The sequence below is a fragment of the Pterocles gutturalis genome, unplaced genomic scaffold (assembly GCF_000699245.1).
Source record: "Pterocles gutturalis isolate BGI_N339 unplaced genomic scaffold, ASM69924v1 scaffold8871, whole genome shotgun sequence".
Taxonomy (NCBI): Eukaryota; Metazoa; Chordata; class Aves; order Pterocliformes; family Pteroclidae; genus Pterocles; species Pterocles gutturalis.
In genome coordinates, this window is record NW_010097789.1 from 1 (window position 1) to 13,146 (window position 13,146).

Consider the following 13,146-nt stretch of genomic DNA (forward strand, 5'->3'; position numbering starts at 1 on the left):
AACATTCTGTGATTCTGTGATTCTCCTCTACTTTGTTCTTGTGAGACCCACCTTGAGTCCTGTGTCTAGCTCTGGGCTCCCCCACCCAAGGAAGGAATGGGTCAGTTAGAGTGAGTCCAGAGGAGGGCCGCAAAAATGATCAAAAGAGTGGAACACCTCTCCTGTGAGGAAAGGCTGAGAGAGATGGGGTTGTTCAGCCTGGAGAAAAGAAGGCTCCAGGGGGACCTTATTGTGGCCCAAACCATTCTATCAAATCTTTAGAAGTGGTGTCTTGTTTAGACCTATTGTGCATTTTCAAAATATGAAATGTGGAATTCCAGGTGGTAGTTACTTGTAATCAGTTTTAATAAAAGCAAGCCTTATAGACTGTGGTCAAAGCTTTTATTCTAAGCATAAAATTGTGATGGAATCACAGAAGAGCAAAGACATTAATCAACTGGCTTTTGGAATATGCTGTCAGTCTCACTCTTTTTAAAAAAAATTTTTTTTTTTTTTTTTGCATTATTAACTATACCTGTGGCTATATATTGGGTTATTAGTCCCTCTCTTTTTTTTTTTTTTAATTACATTTATCACAGAGGATTTTTAGCTTGAGTTTCTTATGAATAGACTTAAATTATTAGTCTGAAAGGAGGAAGGCTTGGAAGTCCTCTCTTTTGTAGATACAAAACAAATCTCCTTGCTTAGAGTTTCACCTCAGTTAGAACATGTTTTCTTTTGAGTGTCTGCTTAAGACTAAAACACAGCTGAAAGATGTTATTCCTGCTCTTCTCTTCATTAGTGCCAGTGTGTGACCTAGCTAGTTTTTTGTCTTGCAAGTTCTTAGTGCAATCTTTGCATTTAACCTGGGAATATAATGAGTTGCACAGATGTCATTAAAGGGGTTATTTTGGCTTTAAGGTTTTACTAGCATGCTTCTGTTGGACAGGTGAGCATACACAGTGTAAAATACAGTGAGAGGTAATAATTTCTTTAGTTGGATTCCCAATTAATATCTTTGGTTTTCCTGTCATAGTGTCTGTTATTTTTCAGACTAGGGCTATGTAGTAAATGTAAGAGAAACTCAACTTTTAGTAAGCCTTCTGAGACATTCTCTTGTCCTCAGCTGTTAATGTTTTTCCTGTGTCAGAACTGTGCTGTCATTTAAGTACAAGTATTACAAGAAAAACCAAATACAGTTAGTCAAGAAGTACTCCTTATATTTCTTTCAGGCAAATGCTCTGAACAGAACCAAAACGAACAATGGCCTGTCTTACAATGACAAATATGGAAGGCACAGAAACTTCTAGCGTCCACCGGAATGGTGACATCCATGGGAATACCAGTGCACCCAAGCAGACAGAACCATTGCTTCAAGTGTACCTCTATCACTCGCCTGGGAAGACAGGAGGAGATTACCTTCAATTTCCAGCTGGGGAATATGTTGCAGAAGAGATTTGTGCCATTGCCTGTAAAGCTTGTGGTAAGTATATACATAACTATGTTCCTAGTGAAGGAATGAAATTCAACTTCATGCAAGAATGTTTTTAATAATCCAGAGCTCATCAAAATGGTAGCATTCTAACTGAAATGCTGATCTTTCTATTCTTTCAGAAGTTATCAGTGTCAGAAGTAATTAGCACCAGGCTGCAAACTGTTCCTGTCGGAATGGTTGTGAAATTGAGATTATATAATTGGGTGACTGCCATCTTTTTTCAAATATTTTGCAGATGGAAACTGTTCTATTACATATAACATGACTGCTTGTGTGTGTGTAGTTAATGCTTTTCATAATCATTTAGGAAATAAAGTGAGTAAATGACAGGGTGGTATATTTGAAATAAATAAATAAATTAAAAAACCATGTTTATATCTAAGAATGTTTTTGAATTGTTCCATTTACTCAGAGTTTAACATGAACAGGTGCTGAGACCTGTAGTAAAGTAATTCAAGCATGCATTTTGTGTGTGTGTGTCTTTCATTGCAGAAGGAGGGTGACTTTTTAATAAAGTAAATTAATTCAAATAAACTTCAGATATTAAATTGACTGTCTTTTTTTTTCCTCATGCACATGTACACACACACACATGGACACAGTCTCTCCATATCTTCTTGTCAGTGATACAAGGCTGGAGTTGTCTGTTAGTTTTTCAAGTGCAAATTTGCATTTCAGGTGACAATTAATTTAAAAGAAAGGATTGTAATTCCAAATGTTTCTTTTCCAGTGAGTCACAAATATGAAGCTGCTGCCACTGACTGCACATTTTTTATATCTCCAAACATCTTATACTTCTGTGACTTTTGTCTTTTGATTGCTGTACTGTTTTTAAATTTTAATTACTTTACTTTTGGGAGGGCTCTGTCAGTTTTTTCTGTGCTATTGAACGTCTTGTACTGACTAAGTTGCGTGCTGTGAGTTGGTAGTTTCCTTGCATTTGCTAGTTTCACAAAGGTTCTTCTGGCCTTAAGCCCTGTTGTTCTTTGGAATTTTTTAGGCATGGCAGAGTCTGACTAAGATCCGAGTTTGTAGAGTTGCTCTTCATGTAGTATGAGAGCTTTAGGCAGATCAGCACATGTAATAAGTTCAGCAGAAACACTGCCGGGGATTCAGTCTGAGAGACTATGAGGAAGTGCTATTTAGAGGTTTGCAAAGTTTTAGCTGTGTGAGGTTCCACTGGCTCTAGTGATGCTGTAGGTCTCTGTTTGACAGATGGACCTGGGAGTGTCCTCAAGGTTAAAGTAACTTTTTGATGGTGACTCAAATCAAGATCTTCCAAATATCTTCCACAGTGCACCCAAGGTTCTGTAGTCTCTTTCCTCCAGTTGAAGAAAAAAATATGTATTGTCTTCCTGCTTCAGAAAATATGCCTGTACTGATTTCTGTAATAAGGATAGATTTTTAGCACTGGTGCCCATGTTTTCTGGGCTTCAGTTTTGCCTCTGTTAGGTTTGTCAGCTTAGTTTAGACCCTCAGGTACAGCATCTAAAGGTATATGAGGCTGGGGTGGGGGGTGTGTCTTCACTTTCTGAGTGTTAAAGTGATATTGAATTTTTACATTGAATGATTTTTTTTTTTTTTAATGGAAAAAAATACTGTTGTAGTCACTCAGGGTATTACTGAGGGAATGAAACAGAGAACAACTTTACTACGTAGTAGTGGGAAAAAATGCTTCTTTGTTTAACTTAGATATTCATGTATCAAATTGCCAGAATATTGAATTGATGAGAACTTGTATCTGTCAAATTCAGTATGTTTAAAATAACATGGTCTTTGAAAGAATATACTATATGATCAACCATAACATCAGGTGCCTTGCTTCCTTTTTTTCCTACCTGACTAGACTTTTTGTGTGATATGGGAACAACATGTCATCTGAACACGAATTTTTCAGTTACTCTTACAATGAATCAGTTGCTTAAAGCTCATGTTCCAGAAAATCTCCCAACCTAGTCTGAATTCCCTGGAACGGTAGCTACCTTCGTGGTTCGATTAGGCATTGCTGTTTACTGCTGGTCTGTTCACTTTTTTCTTCCTTTTTCTCTGGTTTGTATTTTCTTTGCTTCAGTTTTCAGATGTTTGTCCAAGTTAGGTTTGTGTGCCATAATCAAATTATCTTTAGGTCTTCTTTTTGATAAAACTTAAATTAATTGATTTCTTTAGCTTGAATATCATAACTGTTTTAATTTTTTGTCTGTCTTCTTCACTGTCTCCAGCCTCCCAGGAAAATGTGCAGCCCAGGCCATATATGATATTCTCACCCACATCACAAAATCCAATTCCTGCTAATCCACAAATCCAATTGTCTTGTTTCCCATGACTTCATACTCTATTGCTTGTTTTGTCAGACCTCACCAGTCTTTCTCAAGACTTCTAGCTTTCTGGGGTACCAGTTTCTGTTTTGCTGGTGTGGCTAGTTCCTAGCTCCTAGATGTGTCCTGTTATGCTTGACTGTTTTAAAAATAATTTTGTCTTAATAGTACTCCTTATCAAGCTGTTTTTATGTATGCTTCTATTGTTTTGACATTCTTCACCAGAGTTTCTAAAGTATGTCAGTAGTGATTTATACTTGTATAAATAAAATGTTTTATTGTGTTGAGCCTTTATCCTTGTAAAGCCAAGGTAAACTAAGTCCTCTGAAGAGTGATTTCTGCCTGGCAGCTACTACAGCAGTATTATACGACCTTTTTCTCTAAAATTTGAGACTTCCTTTCTTTCTAAATTGATGGAAAAGGCTGAAGTGGCTGAAGAGAACGACTGTTCTCTTTCATAACAGTTATTAGTGCTTAAATCGCAAGGTACCACTTATTATTTTCTTTTTTTTCTAGGAGGTTTTGTGGTTGTACGTCAGTTGTCTGCAAAGCCTATGTAGTCAAATAATGTTTATGTTGGCAAGACTTGTCTTTCAGGAGATAGCTCTGAATCAGAATGCTTCATAAAGAGAGTGGTTCAGACAGTAAGCATATCTGAAATATAAGAAACTTGTTAGTTAATGAGTTTTCTCTGTGATCTGAGTAATTTTTAGATCTCTTGATAGCAGAGCTGGTTATGTCAAAGAATGACTATTATTGATGGCAAGCAGGGCTGGATCTAGGCAAACATCAGCAGTCACAGAGACAGTCTTGTTATGTACCTTTTACACAGTTCAAACAATAGAAAGTTTCCTAGTCTGTGGTGACTTGACTTTAGACATGTTGCATATGGCATGTATTGGCTATATAAATATTAGTCTGTCTAAATATTATTCTGTAGTTGCATGCCAGTTTGAGTCATGAGTGCAAAAGCTAAGCCTTTTCTTATTTTATTTAAAAACAACTTTCTATTTTTGGAAGAATAGAATAAACATGAACCTTTTTGTAGGTTTGTATTTGTATATGGGAAACTGTCTGAATATGAAACTGAAAATCAGATTTTCTAACCAGAAATACAAGAATAAATTGTCTTGAAATTACATTTAAGTTGACTAGTCAGTGTTGTGGTTCAGCTCTTGCATGTTACCTAGTATGTTAATTACCATGTAAAAAGTTAAAAATGCCACACCAAAACCAAGGGAATTCATTGCTCTTAGCTTAAGAGAGAAAGTGGTATTAGAGGAACTAACTGGTGGTGGAAATGAAATATGACGGAGAAATTGTTCTAGAGGTTACAGAATCGTGTTAGATTTGTCTTCTTCTAAATTCAGTATCAGAGACTTGATCCCCAAATTGTGACCTTAAACCCTTTTATTTTCTCCTCTCTCTCAAATAATCTTAAATGAAATTTCTCTTAAGCTGTTTTTAATGTGTTTACATTCAGTTTATAAAAATATCAAGCACTCAGTGCCATTTCAACACAAGTAGTAATAGTGGTTCAGGAAAGCCACCAGATCTGATTTGAGTGAGTGGTAACACAAGCTTGATGTGATATTTTACATAATAAATGACTGTGATTGTTTACAGAATAATTATAATCTTTCTTTATAATTTGTTTTTCTCGAAGTATAAATTATGAAAAAAATCTAGAAATCTGTGTATAAACAAGTGGAATTGAAAATAACGTGAACTGAATTTTGTTGTGGTATAGGTAAATCAGATACAGACTACTGGGAACATCTGAAGTCTTTGAATTTGGATCTTGAATGTATTTGTTTGTATACAGAAAGAAGTATACTTTGTATACTACATTATTATAACAACACTATACCAATAATTTTTCAGTAAGATACTGCCCAATCTCTTGTAAGTGGATTAAGAGTTTTTATCATCACATAAAGTAATTTAAAAAACCCCCAAACCTAACTGTAGATTGTACACAGTAACTTACCAGAATGATACATAATACCCAAGACCAGCATTACATGGAAAAATAATTTTGTTTTTATTTTTAAACTAACAATCTATTCAGCTGATTTATTGCATCAGCTGAATAATATAAGTAAAAAATACATACATCACTGGTATGTATAATCCAAATTGTTACTGAACTGAAGTTAACAAAGTGAAGATATTTTTATATTACACTAGGCAAGTGACTTTGTAAATCACAGTTAAAACAGTTACAATTGTAGGCAAAGGATTGCTTTGGTGTTAACTAAATAAATTTGTGCCATGTCCTTGAAAATCTTAATAAATCAGTAGCAAAGCATGCAGAGCTAGTGACTTTAAATGCAACTATAACATTTAAAGAGCACACTGAAAAATACTTTGTCAAAGTCAACCAAGGAACATAGTTTTGTTTAGCATCTTGCATTTCTGACATGGCTTGTCCCCCTTGTATATAAGAACCCTAAATTTCTGTAGGACATACCTCACTTTATTATAATCTGCTTTTTGATAGGCTTTTGTTCTGATTTCCTCTCTCCCCTTCTGTTAGGATTGTTAAAACCTGAATTCTTAACTTTTAAATGGAGCCAGAATCCCAAGAAGGAACCAGTTTGATAATCCTGACTGGGTTGCTGAGTTACAGGGAGCTAGCAATTAATGAAACACCTTGAATTTGGTGACTTCTGTGTTTGTTTTCGGTTGTTGGTTGTTTGCTTTTTTTTTTTTTAATGTTGATATTGAAACTCCACCCAGGAACCTTTTAATTCTCACCCATCTGATTTGCAAATACATTGGAAGCTCCATGGTACTTTCCTTGAAACTGCAGGTGCTTCCCTGAAAGCGGTAAGATGGCAGAGAATCATTGATTATACCAAAGTAAAAACAGTTTCAAAACATTTAATGTGACTAAGCACTGACACTGGCTGCAGTCAATTAAACATTTTCAAGGCAGTGACTGTGTTGCATAATGTGATGATTGTGATGATCAGTAATACCTCTTTTCTTGAATGGTTCAGAGGAGAACCCTTCTTAGCGGCTGGAAAATTGTAAGCAGAATTTATCCTTAACATACTGAATTTCCAGAATTCACGTGCCTCAATGTTATCATTGATCATAACTCCCCATTGTGGGGTTTCGGGATTTTTTTTGTTTTGTTTTGGGCTATTTTGGGAGTTTTGTTAAGTTATAGCTTTCCCTGAAAATCTGCACATGCACATACCACCACCACCACCCCCAACACACACCAAGTGAGGAATGGATTAGTCAGAACTCTGGGCAATTCTGTTTTGCCAGGAAAGGAAACACGTGCTTTGATTAACTATTCAGAAAACATTGTGTTGGCAGGATAACAACATTGAATGTGGTGTCAGAGTTTAGTGAGCCCCCAGTTTGTATGAAAGGTGAGAGTAAGGTATTATTTTTATGCAAGAAAAGCCAACCAATTTTCCATCTGCTGTGTGCAAGACTCTGATAGTTTATTTGACAGTTGTGTGTGAGAACTGACTAATGTTTGTATTGGACTTGGAGAATTTGAGATTTCTTTAAATTGTTTTTAATTGTTAACTCCGTGCAAATAATTGCTTTCATCTGTATATATCTAGTGACTAAATATGCTTGAAATGACAGTTTCATAAGACATTATTTCTACCATAGACTACGCATGGTTTCCACATTTCACAGTGGTGTCGTGGCTTTTTGTGATTTACAGTTTCTGGTTTTTATTTTTTCTTTACAGAGGGACATTACATAATAAAAAGATACTGTATGGATGAAAGGGTACCTAATACCAACAAAGGAGAAAATATAGAAAAACTATATTTCCTTAGCTGCTTCAGGGTAAATGAAGTAGTGTGACTTGCCCAGATGTGGAGCTCTAAAATCATAATGAGGAAAGGCAGAAACTGCTATGCAAATAGTTCTTTTTTTTAGGTTTAAGGTATAAGAATAAACTTCTACTGTGTTACAGACTTTCATGATGGTGCTTGACATTCTCTATAGCATGATGAGGCTCCTTTATTTAGCCTGACATAATAAATAAAATACATGCAAAGAGGTAGTAATGGTTTTGTCTTTGATATAGTCCAGCAAATTTATGTAATTTATTTATTAAATATTCCATCAAATTTAATTTAAAGGGCCTTGCTGGAGAAGCAAAGTGGAGGACAGTTCTGCTTTATTATGTCTGAGTCACTGCCTCCTCTCCTAATTAATCATTGATTGATTTCATAGAATCACAGAATCATAGAATGGCCTGGGTTGAAAAGGACGTTAAAGATCATCTAGTTTCAACCCCCCTGCTGTGGGCAGGTTTGCCAACCACTAGAGCAGGCTGCCCAGGGCCCCATCCAGCCTGGCCTTGAATGCCTCCAGGGATGGGGCATCCACAGCTTCTCTGGGCAACCTGTTCCAGTGCCTCACCACCCTCTGAGTGAAAAATTTCCTCCTAATATTCAGCCTAAATCTTTCCTCTCTTAGTTTAAAACCATTCCCCCTTGTCCTATCACTATCCACCCTTGTAAACAGTCGCTCCCCCTCCTGTTTATAGGCTCCCTTCAAGTACTGGAAGGCCACAATGAGGTCTCCCCGGAGCCTTCTCTTCTCCAAGCTAAACAAGCCCAGTTCCCTCAACCTTTCTTCATAGGAGATGTGCTCCAGCCCTCTGATCATCTTTGTGGCCCTCCTCTGGACCTGTTCTAAAAGCTCCACATCTTTCTTGTGCTGGGGACCCCAGGCCTGGACACAGTACTCCAGATGGGGTCTCACAAGAGCCGAGTAGAGGGGGAGAATCACCTCTCTCTCCCTGCTGGCCACCCCTTTTTTAATGCAGCCCAGGACATAGTTGGCCTTCTGGGCTACAAGCACACACTGCTGGCTCATGTCCAGCTTCTCATCCACCAGGACCCCCAAGTCCTTCTCTGCAGGGCTGCTCTCAAGGAGTTCTTCTCACAGTCTGTACAAGTACCTGGGATTGCCCTGGCCCAAGTGCAACACCTTGCACTTGGCCTTGTTGAACCTCATTAGGTTCTCACAGGCCCACTTCTCCAGCCTGTCCAGGTCCTTCTGGATGGAATCCCTTCCCTCTGTTGCATCAACGGCACCACTCAGCTTGGTGTCGTCTGCAAATTTGCTGAGGGTAGCTGATTTGATAGCATGGTACAGTGCAGAAAGACAGGGAAAGTATTTCTTAGTACCTGTTGTGAACAGCTTTTCTGATTTTACTTGTGTTGAAAATACATTTCTCAGAAGTTTTCACTGTTGTTGACCTGTCTAGATTACATCAGAAGACTTGGGTTACCCACCCCCCCACAACTCCACCCCCAGTCTTTTGGTTTTCAGTGTTTCTGGAGAAAACACTTAAATACTGCAATTATAATTCATTTGAAAAGTCCCTGCAGTTAATAGTGCTGGTAAGAATTACATGGAAAGAGATGTTTCTGGACTGTCTGTTTTCATCAGACTTTTGTGGACAATTTACAAGACTCTAATAAATGAATTTGTTCTATTTGTATAATCATAGAACTTTTTCAAGTGTAGCAATATTCTGGCACAAATGCGTAATTGTTAAGGAGGAGAGAAAATAAAAAGAAAAAAGAGTAACTAATTTTCTTGAAAAACATGTATGGTCTATATGTCATTGAGTGCTGGCAGTGAAAGGTACGCGTTACCATTCTAAGTATGAGGAATGGATGAGTGCAGTTTACTTCTCACACATGGGAAGATGGATATTTTTTATTTTGTTTTTTGCTGCTGCCAACATTTCTGATTTGTAGAGGGAATTCCAAAGTCACGTTCCTTGCTTCGTTAAAGGTTTTTCTCAGCACAGCGATGATATGATCTGGATTGAAATATCTGTGGGGTTTTTTTGGGTTTTATGAGAGGCGGACGGGTGGTGGTGTCTGTAATGTATTTGGTGAAATTCAGCAACTTAACATTTGAATTTAAGAATAGGACTCGGAAATTTTTTTCTTGCTCAGTGTGCTTATGTGGGATTGTTAATAGTCAGGGGAAATGTATTAGTGAGACTAGGTAAATATTCAGCATTGCCTTGAATGGTGTTTAGCATCTGGCTAGAATCCTGAAATAAGTTGGTGATTCACATGCATTACACTGTAATTGATCTGAAATTATTTGGGATACAGACACTGCATGAAATTATTTGGGATACAGACACTGCATAGCCTTAAAACATCTAAGTCAGTTGTTACTGCTTTATAGGGAACTGGTCTGTGATCTAGTTGATCCCACTTTGCACATCAAATGAGAACCGTGTTTGGTTGCATGGGATAGATTTCTTTTTAACTCCATAAAATGGAGTTAATTTGATATTTCTCAGATCTCTGATGGATCAAATATGTCTTATTGCACCATAAATTTCCAATATCTAGATTTACAGCCAGTCCCTCAATTACTAATCCCTTCAGGGTTATTCCTTTGGGGATTTTGTTTAGTTTTGGTTTCTCTTTGGTTACTTTACATAATTCTTTCCATTTTTTTAGTTTCCTGTAAGTCTGACTCCTTTTCATAGAAAATAATGTGTTAGGACCTGTAGTTCTGGTGTATTATGGTGAGTTTTGGTTTAAACAAGTGCTAGACTATTAGTTTGTAGATTTCATTATGACCTACTGTGACTTTCACACTGTAATTTTCATCCTACTTTCTGACCTCTAGACCCATATCTCTTCCAGTCCTCAAAATAAGTTTGTCAGTGGTTGAAGTTCATCCTTCCATGCTGTCAATTCTCAGGCATTTAACCTGTTTTCCAGATCGTAGCACTGGCGTTGCATGGATGCATAACATTGCAGCAAAGTATAATGCTTTGGCATCCGTCTTATGCTAGGCTGTACTCTCAGCTGCGAGCCCCAAAGCCAAATAAAAATACTGGTGCTACTGTGATTAAGCAGGATTGTTTGTTAGTTCTTATTAAAACAATCCTGAATTGTTGAGTGAAAAAAATGTTTTCCGGTTTTATTAACAATGTATATTTGGTTTTGTTCTCAACTACTAAAATATAAATGACAGGTGGTTGTCCTAATCATGATTACTTTCTCCGTATTGCTTTACTTCTAATTTTTCCTCGGTCTAAAATCTTAAAATCAATGCCTAATCTGTTTTTGGAAAAGGTAAGGAAAAAGGTAGTGTACTACTATTAGCTGTAACTAAACTGAGAGGCTAAGAAGCCATTGTATTACATGCCATACAGAGAAAATCTTGTCATCTGACAGTGAAATATAGGATAACAGGTGAACACAGCCTCCAGTTAGAGAGCATAAAGGAAGAATGAGAAAGTAAACCAGAAAAAAAACAGTCTGCAGGTTATGCGGTGGTGGTTGCAAGGCTGTTGACAGTGATGGAACAGTGCAGTGAAGAGTTGGACAACATGTGCCAATCTGGTACTTTTAACCAATTTATACTTTTTCTTAGTAAGGCTGATTCTTTGTGAAAACAATTTTCTATAAATGTTTGCTTCTCTGTTTTTTGTTTAGGTATCATGCCGGTGTATCATAACATGTTTGCACTCATGAGTGAAACAGAGAGAATGTGGTATCCCCCAAATCACATTTTCCATATAGATGAAGCAACCAGACTCATCGTATTTTACCGGATAAGGTAATCTAAATCAAATGTTATACACTTTTCATGGTAAAACTAAACTGTGTGAGAAAACATAACCAATAAGAGATTTAGTTGAACCATAGTTTCTATGAGAAGTTATGGACAGATTGTTGGTAATATCTGGATTCTTATCCAGATATCTGCCTCTTGGCAGATAAAAGAATCAAAATTATTAGAGTAGGTTTGAATAACATTTTGTCCCTTATCTGCATACAGTCTGTTTGCCATGTCAGATTGAAGAAGCAAACAAAAAAAAAAAAGAAAAAAAAAGCAGAAGTAAAAATAGTATTTTTCTTAATAATGATACATTTCATCTTCTCTGTGCTTGCCTGTTTGAAATTAGTGGCAGTTCTGAAATGCAGAGTAATTATCCTGTGTAGTCAGGCACGTGTCTGCAGTAGAACTATTTTTCTCTAACCTGATTTTTGAATGTGGAGGTCTAAAGCTACAGGAACAGTTTTCCTTATGTAAAAGATTTTATTTACATTTCATAATGAGGCCTGAGTGTTTCTTTAGGAACCATTTCAACTGAAACTGTAAGACAGTAACACAAAATCTTCTATATTCTGATTGGGGAGGATAACTGCAGAGCTCCTTATTTCTACCAGTATAGCTTATCACCCTGCTTAAATGTTCTAGTACTTTAAAACACCAAGAACTGGATCCAAAGCCTTCCATTGCCTAATTGGGGCTTCAAATTCATCCTCCAAACCAGACAGCACTAATTACACATCTATGAAAGTGATAACATCTGGTGTTGGTAAGTGAAAGTAGCTGTTTATTGATTTTTGCTTAAATATTTTGTAACAGGTTTTATTTTCCCCACTGGTATTGCAATGGCAGCAGCAGAGCATATCGGTATGGCGTTCTTCGAGGTGCAGAAAGCCCTGTTCTTGATGACCTTGTCATGTCTTACCTATTTGCACAGGTATGATTTGCTTGGTTATATTTTAATGCAGATTGGTAAAGGCTGTTAGTATTTCTTCCCTTTCATGTCTTCTGATAGTAACTATGTAGGCTTTTATAACAGCTTGAAGCCCACACAAAATGAAAATTAAATTCCCCCTCACATTGTGTATTTGGAGAGATGAAGCTCAAATGGCAGTTGTGAGAAGAGCAGTGAGAGTGTGTATCTCTTCTCTTGTGCCACTACCATGTGTAATTCTTCCAGTGTGACTTTCACTTTGGACTGACACAGTGTAGAACATCCTCCCCATATGGACCTTTTCGAGATTTGAAATTAAAATATTTTGCAAACAATGTTTCCAAGTGTGATAGTAGGTGGTATCCATTATGAACACATGCAGCTTTTTGTGGATTAAGGGGTCCATTCAGAAGAATGCAGTCTTAAAAAACAAACAAACAAAAAACCCCAAACAAACAAAAATCCCCACACCCCAAAAAACTTTTGTTGATGAGCAGCAGTGCTACAGTTTTAATTTGCTTTCTTGCGTTCTTTCTCAGTGGCGAGAAGATTTTTTGGAAGGATGGATACAGATGCCTGTTACTCATGAAACACAAGAAGAATGCCTTGGAATGGCTGTTCTGGATATGATGAGAGTGGCCAAAGAAAAGGACCAAACCCCACTGGCTATTTACAATTCAATCAGGTAACTCCATGCTTCATAACTGTATCACAGCTATCTGATATTTAAAACCAATATTTTTGCACATTAGCATCTGGGAGGGGATGTTCAGCTGTTGGCAATTGATTTATTCTAGCGTAATGATTCCATTAACTTATCTGTAGTGTAA

General features: G+C 37.0%; 1 protein-coding gene across 1 annotated transcript in view; it reads left to right on the forward strand.

Moving 5' to 3' along the window:
- The first annotated feature begins 1,208 nt into the window (after window positions 1-1,208).
- Window positions 1,209-13,146, forward strand: part of JAK2 (Janus kinase 2) — a 48,752-nt gene continuing 36,814 nt past the window's right edge. Inside the window, exons 1-4 of the mRNA XM_010086503.1 lie at window positions 1,209-1,462; window positions 11,262-11,385; window positions 12,202-12,319; window positions 12,856-13,001. Of these exons, the coding sequence (XP_010084805.1) occupies window positions 1,243-1,462; window positions 11,262-11,385; window positions 12,202-12,319; window positions 12,856-13,001 (608 nt within the window). The 5' untranslated portion in view covers window positions 1,209-1,242. The remainder of the gene's footprint in view (window positions 1,463-11,261; window positions 11,386-12,201; window positions 12,320-12,855; window positions 13,002-13,146) is intronic.